Source organism: Notamacropus eugenii, chromosome 3 (assembly GCF_028372415.1).
Source record: "Notamacropus eugenii isolate mMacEug1 chromosome 3, mMacEug1.pri_v2, whole genome shotgun sequence".
Taxonomy (NCBI): Eukaryota; Metazoa; Chordata; class Mammalia; order Diprotodontia; family Macropodidae; genus Notamacropus; species Notamacropus eugenii.
This window is the reverse complement of record NC_092874.1, coordinates 479,733,789-479,745,265: the sequence shown is the minus strand read 5'-3', so window position 1 is coordinate 479,745,265 and position 11,477 is coordinate 479,733,789. Positions and strand designations below refer to the sequence as shown.

Here is an 11,477-nt window from a genome sequence, read left to right as displayed (position 1 = left end):
TTCCTTCCCTCTTTCCCTTTTAATCTTTCCTTCCTCTTCTTTATCCACTCTGCTGTAGGTTTTTCTCTTTCCGAGATGACAGAATTCATCTTCCCTTCATTAATAGACCTTGATTGAACCCCACAACATTGCACATTCCTCTCCTCTTTCTACTGTTTTATGTACCCACACATGTTGTGATGTAACCTCCCCCTGCAAAAAATACCAGTGATTCATCTGTAGCTTCTGTACCTGTTTCACCTCTGTCTCATTGTACACATTTTAAAAAGCAGTCTTTTATTGGTCTCTGCTGTCATTCTGTCGCTGCTGGTGTCCTTGCTTATTGAATTTAGTAACAACTCCTGCATTTCTGTTGGTCATTGTTGAGAAGCAAATAACCACTTTTATTTTTCTTACTAAAAATATTTCAATTTCTTTGTTATTATTGAACATCCACCTTGTTTCCTATATGGTTAAGCTCAGATTTTCACGAGAGGTTAACCCTGGGTTGTGTCCTTAGGTCCATTGCTCTTCAGAACACATTATTCCATTCTCACTTACCTTTTCTAATAAGTGCAGAATAGGCTTGTGTTATTCAGATGCCCTTTCCTTTGAATTTGAAAATCTTTCTCCTGATCTCTTGAGAAATCACTGTTTCTGAATTGAATTCCTCTGAATTCCTTCTTTACAGTGTTGAAGTTTTTGTCTTGTCATGATCTATGGTCCTTAAATTATCTCTGAACAACCTTTCTTCAAGATCAGTATGTTTTGCTTACATAGTGAGCACATTTTTTATCTTGCTTCTCTTCTAAACTGACCTTCATTTTTGTGTATTTGCCTTCCTAATCTATTGTTTTGTCTTTTGTTTCTTTCATGAGATTGCTTTCGTATATTTAAGTTTGAGGGTTTTTTTCTATTCTGTTCCTTGTTTTTGCTGTGCAGGACATAAATTTCTCTCTCATAATTCTCGTTTCTTTTTTGCACCACTTAGGAACAGCAAGTTGTGATTCCCTGTTCTCAAATTCCACAAAACCCTCTGTTTCATCTACTGTTAGATCATTTTCCTTTGTTCTACAATATTTTTTCATAGATGCTTGAACTCATTTACTAGGTCTGGATGCCATATTTCCTTCAGCTGTTACTGTTTTTCTTGTTGATTTATGTGTTTATGTTCAAAATCTCTGAGTTTTTTTCTTCCTGAAATCTTTGATAATTTCAGTTTTCCCCCTCCTTATTTTCACTATCACTCCCTATCTCTCCCTTCTGATTGTGGTTTTCTTATTAGCAGAATCTCAAAACATCTCAGCCTCCCTTCATACTGAGAAATTCACAATTTGCCAGACTGTAAGTCTGCCCCAAGTGACTTAGATGGTCAGAATTGACCTCCCAATGGCCTCTTTTCCTCAGGTTTGGAAGAGTGTTGCACACCCTTTCCCTCCTCTCCCTCCCAGGACATTGTCCTAAAATCCTATATCACTCCCTCTGTTTATTATTTCTTTGACCCAGAACTGTCAGTTCAGATCTTTCCAGTATTGTTACTACAAGGTTGTCTGTCCCAGCACTGCTCTGCTGGTGTTGTGGGATTATTGTACTTGGCACCAGTAATACAGAGCTCTCCAGTGCCTGGCACATAGTAGGTACTGTATAAATATTAATTATTAACCACCAAACCTCCCTGGGACTCTCATCATCTCTAAAATGTAGAGATTGTACTAGAAGACCCCTGAGGTTTTCTCTAGCTCCAAATCCCAGGACTGGAAGTTCCTCAACCTCCCTGAGGCTCAGGTTCCTCATGTGGTCCCTGACTTGCTTTTGCTCCTGAGAGACTGTGGTCACCTAGCTGTCTATGCAGCCAAAGGATCAATGAGCATGGCTTCATAGATTTACGTGAGGTAGAAATATGGATATTTCCCCAACCATGTACACTACCTTCTACCCAGTAGACAATAAATACTTGTTGAATCAAAGAGTTGTTGTAGGTACCACAAATTAAAAGACGAGGATGAAATGGCCCATGCCCTTGAGAAGACCTTTTGCTGAGAGAATACAACATGAATAACAAAAGTTCCATCCAGAAAAACAGAACACAACCAAAATAATTTTCCTTAATTTATGCATGTATGGTAATCCTCCCCAGGCCCAACTAGAACACGAGTTCTTTGAGGGCAGGGCCTATGTTATTTTGATCTTTGTGCCTAGCACAGTGACTGCACATGGTAGACTCCTAATAAATGGTTGTCATTTGATTGATTTGCATCTCTGCTCCCCAAAGATGGCTGCTCCTTGAGGGTAGGGTTTGTCTCATTTGTTCTTATATGCCCATCATGAGAAGGCATCTGGACCTTTGATCTGGGATGCTGAGCGATTGGAGGGACAGTGGGCTTCCCCACCAAGGCAGCACCTGCTGCCAGTTCTCACTGTGGTCTCTCTGAAGATTCCCCACCGTCATACACAAGCACCTCCCTCTAGAACAAGGGAACTCCAGAAACAGAGCAGGAGCTCCACACCCACCTCCTCCAGGGCTTTCCTCTCATTTCTTCTGGACCCAAGACTCTAGCCTAAGGGGCACAGAGATGTCTGGGTACCTCGCTCTCCTCTTAGCTGCTGCACTGGTTCCTGGTAAGTTTGCCCTGTGCTCTGGGATGTCTGGGAAGCACTGACTTTGGTTTCTGGCTTGTCACCCACTTCTTTCTGCCCTCCTTGCAGCTGGCCAGATGGCCATCGTCCTGGAGCAGAAGGTTATCTCCGTGACCCGAAATGTAGGAGCATCTGCAACCTTGACCTGTGAGATTTTCAGCCCGAAGTTTGACAATATCCACTGGTACCGCTACCAGGAGGGGAGGGCTCCAGAACACCTGCTACGCTACTCCATGAGCAAGTCTGAGTCAGTACTGGACCCGGGAGTCAGCCCCAAAAATATCAGGGCTTATAAGGGGAAGGACAACAGTTGCAGATTAACACTGAGTAATCTACAGTTGAGTGACTCAGGCATGTATCACTGTGCCAGCTGGGATGGACCACAGAGGCACAGGCTGCCCCAGCTCCTGAGAAAAACATGCCACCTAGAGCAGCTGAGGTTTCCACCCAGGAACCCAAGCCCTACTTCAGTATAGACTGAATACTTACTGAGGCTTCTCTTGGACTGCAATGACCCTAAGCACAGGAACTTTGGTCAAGGTGTTTGAGAACATAAGTCTTCCAGAGGTCAGTAGAACCGCACTCATTCCTCTTCCTAGACCAGACACAGCACTGGCTGTGAATTCAGAGCATTTGGATTCAATATAGTCTCTAATGCTTACTACCTGTGTAAGAACAGTCAGTTGGCGTAGTGGATAGAGTGCTGGGCCTGCAGTTAGGAAGACCTGAATTCTAATCTGGCCTCAGATCCTTACTAGCTACATGATCCTGGGAAAGTCACTTAACCTGTGTCAGCCTCAGTTTTTGCAAAATGGAGATAATAATAGCACCTCCCTCTCAAGTTGTTGTGAGGATCAAATGTGATAGTAATTGCAAAGTGCTGACCATGGTACCTGGCACATAGAAGGCAGTATGTAAATATTAATCATTAATCATCACCTAACCTCCTTGGAATTCTGTTTCCTAATCTGCAAAATGAAGAGATTGTACTAGAAGTCTTTGAGGCTTTCTCTAGCTCTAGATACTATGACTCACGTGTGTAAAGGGAGGTTGAAACTAGAAAAAATAATGTTATCAAATTTTATATGATGCTTCTAATATATTATCTTATATCCCCACCTTATATCCCTGGGAAGTTTATTCTATAATCAACCCCATTCTGAATAGACATAAGTTAAGTGACTCACCTACAGTCACAGAACTAGTTAGTATCTGAGGCAGGACTTGAACTCAGGTCTTCCGGACTTAAAGTCTAGCTATCCCAGATGACTTCTGGGGTCCCTTCCAGCTCTAAGACTCAGATCCTGTGATCTTCAACTTCTGCAAAACGAGGGCAGGGAAGGGCTACTATTTTAGAAGTCTTTTTCTATGTTGTCTCTCCCTGGTTAGAGCCAATGCTCAAAGGTGAGTTGCTTGTCACCCACAGCAAGAGACATTGCTTGACTCTATCAAGTGTTATATGGACACTGGAAGATCAGGATGGAAATCATTTCTGCAGAGGCCCCTTTTCTCTTATTTTCCCACTAAGTGTTTTTGAAGCTGAGGTCACATGCCACCTCTTCAGTTATGTCTTCCTGATCACTTCTATAAGTAATGATCTTGCCCTTGAACCTCATGTGCCACATTGCTCTGCACCTCCCAAATTCACTTGGCAAATAATGTTATAAATCACATTTGTCTATACTCAGTGTTATAGAAGACCATATGTCCATGTGTTCCTGAAGACAACACCTACACCTCTCAGAATGGGGTGCTCTTTCCCATTATTTGGGTCCAAATTCACTTAACAACAGGGCTTCTGATCCTCCACCAATGTGCTTACCTTTATTAGCCAGCCAGGGGACAAAATTAGTTCAAAGAAAAGGACCTTTAATGAAATATCATAAGGAAATTGCAATAAAACAGTTCTCGCCAAAATACTCTTGGGCTCTATCTATGTCACAAATGCATATATTGTTAGTAGGAATAGAGAAGACACATATGGAGCATATGTGACCCAAGAAAATATCTGGAGAGTCACACATGTAGCCAGGGCACAGTCTTGGAATCCCATGCCTCCAAGGGTACAAAGTCACTGTTATCTTCTGATGATTTCACCACATCGCTCCCACTGGATTTGATTCCTGCTGATCTCTACAAGACCCATCGTCTTCACCAGATGCAATTCCATTGAATGTGTCATCCCTAATAGAAGCATGCTACATCCTCCTCATGAGAAGAGTGAACTCTTCCACACTCTTAGTTTAAAGCATTGAAGCTTTCCATAACACCCCACCCCCAACAGACTCTCCAGAGAGCTAAGAGAGTCATCCTTGTACTTCAAGGCCTTCAAGAAGAACAGACCTGAATGACAGGAATCACCTTCACAGTATATCCATACAGTTGTATAACAATAGGCAATTAAAATACTTTTTATCACCACACAACATGAAGCCCTGAGTCATCATGGCTAAGAGGAAGAGGTTAGAGGATATCTATGACTGCTCTAAGTTGCAGGAAGAGCCTCTGAATCATGCAAGCTTCTTGTCACCTACCTGACCATGTTTTAAGGCTGAGGAAAGTGTGTGTGATGAGAGGCATTACAGTTGTCATTCAAAAACTGGCCTCCAAAACTGAATGAAAAAAAGTGGCCTATGAATAAATGAATTTATGAATAAAAAATACATTTATGAAGTTTTCTACATGTCAGGTACTGTGTTAACCATGGGGAAATAAATATAAAAATCAAGACAGTCCCTACTTTTAAGCTCATGGAGCTGGCATTCTAATAGGAGAAGGTAACACATAAGGAAGTGTAAAGAAGGAGGGATGGTTTTAATGAAGAACCACAGAGATGGTGAGAGGGGTCATAGGACAACTGACTGGCATGAACTTTCTAGGAATGTTAGTGCCTATTGGATTACTATTCTAATGGATATAAGTGAAGTATGTGTGTGTGTGTGTATGTGTGCGAAACAGGGATGACAGCCAGTCATGAAAATATCTATGGAGATACTGGACACACAGAGAAAGTATTTATTGCTCAGTGGGCTAAGTGCCAGAGGAGAGTGAAGGAGACAGAGTCTATCCCTTCTTCTTGTCAGATCCTATTTCTCCCTCAAAGCTGCACAAGTTCAAATGGCCCTTCCTGGCTACCATATTAACTCATATTCAATGGACCTTTGGACACTAAAAGTCCCAAACCGTTTCCTGACAAACAGCTGTCTCTCACCATAGTTTTTATATGTGTGAAGTTGATTGTTTATACCCAAGTGTAATCATTTGTTTATCTCCATTTAGTTTTATTGTATTCAAGTCAGCCCAACATGTTAACCTCACAAGAGATTATAGAGTCCTGATCCTGAATCCAGTGTTAGCTCTCCCTCCAAACTCTGTGTGTCATCTTCAAACTTAATCAGTATGTCATTATGCCTTTATATGTCATTGATAAAAATATTAAACAGCACTAAGCCAGACACAAAGCCCTGGGCAGCTCCACTGTTGATTTTCTTCCCAGATACCATTGAATTGTTGTGACTACTCTATGGGCCTGTACTGAATCCATCTGTGTATATAGTACATCTGAACTTCAATAGACTAGCCCACAGATCCCAATGATCCCACAAAAATAGTATGAAATCTTTCACCAAACAATTTCTGAAAATCTGGGTAAATCATACCTCCAGAATGCCTCTGATCTATCCATTTAGTGAACTTGTCGAAAAAGGGAGATAAACTTCATTTGGCATCATCTATTCTTGATGAAGATCGAGGTGGTGCATTGGATAGAGGGCTGGGTTTGGAGTCAAGCAAGATGACTTGCGTGTAAATCTTGCCTCTTAAATTTGCAAGCTGCATGATGATAGGCAAACGATTTAACTTCTTCCAGCCCCGGTTTGCTCATCTGAAAATGTGAGTAAGAGTGGCACCTGCCTCACTGGATCATTGTGAGTATCAGATGAGGTAACACACGTAGATCACCTTGGAGAGTTATAGAAATGAGATCTCTGGAGCTAGCTGGCTTCTTTTAATGATTACTTCCTTTCTTAGGTGTTTATTTACCATAGCTTTAAAAAGACATTCTAGAATTCTGTCAGTAATCAAAATAAAGAGCACTGGCCCATAAAATGTCAATTATATTTGCCCTCCTCTGATTTGGTAAAACTTCTCTTATTCTCCATGATTTTTCAAAGCTCACTATCAGTGACCACTCCATCACCTCTGGAAGAGCTTTCAGTACCAGGGGCGGAGCTTCTCTAAGAGAGGTGATAGATTCATCAATAATAACTGGTGTTCTTTTATTACCTCCCTACTTCTCAATGGAAGCAATTCCCTACTATCCCTTTGTGTTCTCTCCTTTTCCGCTCAAAGTTCATTTTCACTGGCAGAGAAAAACACAGAGAAAATAATAGTTGTACAACTCTGCCTTTGACTTCATCAGCTAATATCCTAAAAGTCACTCTAAATAGGAGTTCTTATTTCTCCTTGATCCTTCTTTTTTCCCCAGTATAGTTTTTTTTAAAATTGATTTGTAATCCTTATCTTTCTTTCCTTAACATCCTTGCCCCATTCTCAGTTTTAGTAGCTCAAAGTGTTTTCTAGAAGATCACGATACATATCTTTCATTAATTTTTCATTATCTACACTTGCTTTTGCCTTCTGGGCATGTCTTATAAAAATCTAAATTGGTTTGTGAATTCTCTGGGTAGTCACATTGGTCTCTTTCAACAACATTTTACCTCCTTATTGGAATTTTTTCAAACTGTGACTTCAAATCTTCACTCTAGGGAGTTTCCTATTTCTCTCACATGACGATCCCATGAGAATTCTAAGATCTGGTACCTTTCTGTGTATTTTTTGAGTCTTTGAAGTCTTCTTTCCCAATATCTAGGGCATGCAAAAGATTATGCCCAGTTCTCCATTTTTCTATGTCACAAACTCTATGATGGAGTGATCACTTGCTATTACTTTCACCCCATAAAACCATTTTAGCAGCAGTAACAATAAACAATGACATAAAATTACCATCATTTATGAAGAGTTCACTCTGAGCAAGTCAGTGAGCTAAGCACAGAGGATATGGAGACATAGCAGAGATGTTTGCTAAGTGTGCTTTAACCACAACCTAGTCTGACCCTTAGAAAACTGATCTGTGTGGTAGGGACTGTTGACATTATTATCCCTGCTTCACAGATGAGAATACTCAGAGGGTCCTCTGGGACCTTGGTAAAATCTCTCCACATCCCTTAAACTGGAGAGCCCTGATAAGAGTCACTTCTTCACTCTTAAGTTTTGGAGGGATGTTGTAGATGCCGGTTCACACGAGGGGCTTTGGATGGGGGCAGACATTGGCCTGAATGGTCAGTAGTGTTCTGTTGTTGACTCACTGTGTGACATTAGGCATATCCATGTGTCTCATTTCCTGGGTCTGTAAAATGAGAGGTTGGATTCAATAATTGCTAGGGTCCCTTCTAACTCTAACACTCTAGTACCTCACATGCCTTCAGAAGACTATGAGCAAACCCAGCGCTGCCCAATAATGGATAAATTGAAAAGGGCAAATTATGCTTAGCACATCGTTAGGTGCTTACAAAGGAAGAGGAGTTTAGGGAGAAAATATGGAGAAAATGGGAATGAGAAGGCTTGGGGATCATAAAGCCTGGGTTGAATATGCACTAAATAAAAGCAGAAGGAAGCCAGTTTCTTTTATTATTTAATGGATGTCCATTCTATTTCGACTCACTTTAGAAACCCAATACATTGTTAGTTCTCTTACTGGATAGCAGAGTGGTGTTTTATCCTTTCCATCCTTTGAGCCTTCTTGAGGCTTACCTCCCTTTGGTTTCTCTCTTTGATCTCTTCTGCTGGCACTTGGCCTGTGTTCTGTATGGGCTATTAGACTACAGCACCTGCTCTCCCCACCCCCAACCAAGAAGAACCAACTCAAGACCGGCATTGGGAGAGAACTTTCTGCTGCTTGGTCCTAGCCTTCTGACTCCTCTCATCTAAATCTCCAGAACTGTAACCAAGAAGAAAGGTCTCTTTACAACTAGGAGCATGGGGAAAACATTTTTCTTGCTTTTGCTTTACCATCTTCCTGGTAAGTGTGTTGTGGTCATGGTGCCCTTCATACTGGGGGAGGGGCAGTATCCAAGGCTCCTTCATCTTCATCTGTCCTGATGGTTTTATTCTCATTACAGCTCATCTGTCCAGTGCTCACCTGGAGCAGGAGACCTCTGTCGTGGGCATTCAGGGAGGCTCTGTCATCCTCACCTGTAGATTCTTTGGTTCAGATTCCACCATGGTGCACTGGTACAGGCTCCAGGATGGGAGGCCCCTAGAGCGCTTTCTCTACTTTTCATTGCAATTAGGTACATCGACATTTGGTAGGGTCTTTGATGAAAATAAATTCCGGGTCCATAAGGATGAATTTAATGAAGGGAGCAGCATCTTGCTAATCAAAAAGCTGGAAGTGAGCGACACTGGCATATATTACTGTGGTGTATGGGACAACCACAGTGCCCCAGAGTGAATGTCCTCTCCACATAAAAGGCCCTGTTGTCTTTAGCAGCTTGCAACAGCTGGTACTCAACATAGCAGAGTAAGCTTCTTCAAGCCTACTCTGTCCTTGCTCCCTTCAACCTGTTCAGGAACTCAGCTAATCTTCCCTCCCTTTTCCAGCCCAACAGACCCCACCACCCTCCATTAAACACCTAGCTCAAACCCTGAGAAAATTAGCAGAGAACACATAAGTTCATCTAACATTTCCTGGGGTAAACTGAGTTCCAATTCATAACCACAGAGTGTTCATTCTTGGAAAACTCCCTTCGAAAAGTTTAAAGATCGTAATGTAATGAGAAGATAGGCCAATGAAGGGAGTCTTTGGGAAAAGCGGAGATTCCTTCTCTCTACTGGGTAATACCAGCAATGTTGAGGTTCTGAACCAAGTTTGCATATAAAAAAAGATAGATGCATTCTTCCCTAGGTTCTTTCATATGTTTACTTCCTGGCTAAGATGAACAACTACATTTCTCTTTCATTTGTTTGCTTCTCTTTATTCTCCCTGCCACCAGCAGAGGAGAGGTTCTCATTATCAATCTCTGGCCCCAGGGCAGGGTCTCCTAATGAATAGGTCTCCTGTCTCCACTGTTTCCTCCCCTTGACCCTTCATTCCACTACTAGCTCACTTTTCCAGGTACATAGACCTGTTCATTTTTCTTCTCAACTCTTGTTCTATATGACTCCCTATCACCTGCTGAAGACCAATTAAACTCTTAAGTCTGGCATTTAAATCTCTCCACAATGTGACACCATTTCCAAGCCTTACCTTACATTGCTCCTTTCCATTTACCTACTGGATCATTTTCTATCCTCCTAATGGATCCCACACTTTCCCACCTCTGTGCTTTTGGTTATATTATGTCTGCAATGTCCTCCTTCCTCCTCCCCACTTCCTATCCTGAAGGTAGTGGGGGGAGGGAAGGGGAGGTCTTTCAAGATCATAAACAATGATCAGAACAGCCACAAAAACAATAATAACTAATATATATAAAACACATGTTTTAATATATTAAGGTTTGCCAAGCACTCTACAAATATTGTATCACTTTATCAGCCCTGGAAGGTCGGTGCTATTATTATGCCCTTTTACAGATGAAGAAATTGAGGTAGACAGAGGGTTTCTTGCTCAGAATCACATCACTAGCAGGTCATCCAAAGCTGGATTTGAACTCAGGTCTTCTTGACTTCAGCCTAGTGTTCTGTCCCACGGTCATACTTATGCTTTCTGAAGAACAGTTTTGCTTCTAAGTGGAGAATGGACTGGAACAGAGAGAGGCTTGAGGCAGGGAAGCCAAGCCGAAGCCTACTGCAGTGATGTAAGCCAGAGAGGAGGAAAGCCTGCACCAGGGTGGCAGGGACGGGATCAGGGGGTAGAAGAGACAAGGGGACATATATGGAGATAGAAACCACAGAGCTGGGACCAGATTGGCCATTAAGAATGATACTGAGTGCTGGGTCAGGGATGATACAAAGGTTAGGAGCCTGGATACCTGGGAGGGTGTCCAGGCCAATGTGCCCTCAGCACGAAACTGGGAAGAGAGGGTTTGGGGGAAAGAGAATGACTCAAGTTTGGGTCACTATTAGTTTAAGATATCTACAAGAAATCCATGCTGAGATATAGCGAATGAGGATGTGTGTCTAGCTATCACTTTTTCTGGGCCTTTCTTTTCTTGCCCCAAATTGTCCCTCTTGGTCCACTCATTCTTCATTATTAGCTTGGTGAGAATGCTACTGCATGTCATGGGCCACTCCTATAATGTCTTTTCTCACTTGACCACAGATTTCATAGCAGTTTCTTCTACCCCACCCAGTCCCAAGGAGAGCAATCAGGTCATCCAACCACTTGTTTGCTGCTTTATCTCATTTTTGTCTCACAGGTCTAAATAGAAAAATCACAGCGAGCATTCCCCACCTCCATGTAGGGAAAGGGCAAGATGACGTATACACACTGAGGAAGATTTATCTATACTGAGCCCAAGCAGAAGTCCAAAGCCAACTGGGACTCTCAGGTAATGTTTTTCAGGAACTAGGACCAAAAAGAAATAGTGGAAGTTATCCATTCTGTTCCAATGAAGCAAGCATTTATTAAGTGTTTGTTGTGTGTCGGCCCTGGGAAAGGTACTTGGGAGACAAAGATAATCCTTTCCTTCAAGGGACTTATATGCTATGTGAAGGGAGAAGGAATGAATGCATAAGAAACATATGATCATTTGGGGAGAAGATGCCATTAGCAATCAGGGAGATGAGGAGGTGAGTGAAACCTTGAAGAATTCCGGGGTCTAAGAGATAGTGGTGAAGAGGGTGAGAACTCTGGGCACAAG

The 11,477-nt window shown here is 42.1% G+C and overlaps 1 gene segment (V, D, J or C); it reads left to right on the top strand.

Moving 5' to 3' along the window:
• Positions 1-2,310: 2,310 nt before the first annotated feature.
• Positions 2,311-5,279, top strand: LOC140497762 (T cell receptor gamma variable 4-like). The segment is given in 2 exon segments: positions 2,311-2,598; positions 2,686-5,279. Coding segments are annotated over 2 exon segments (453 nt in total).
• The last annotated feature ends 6,198 nt before the right edge of the window (positions 5,280-11,477 follow it).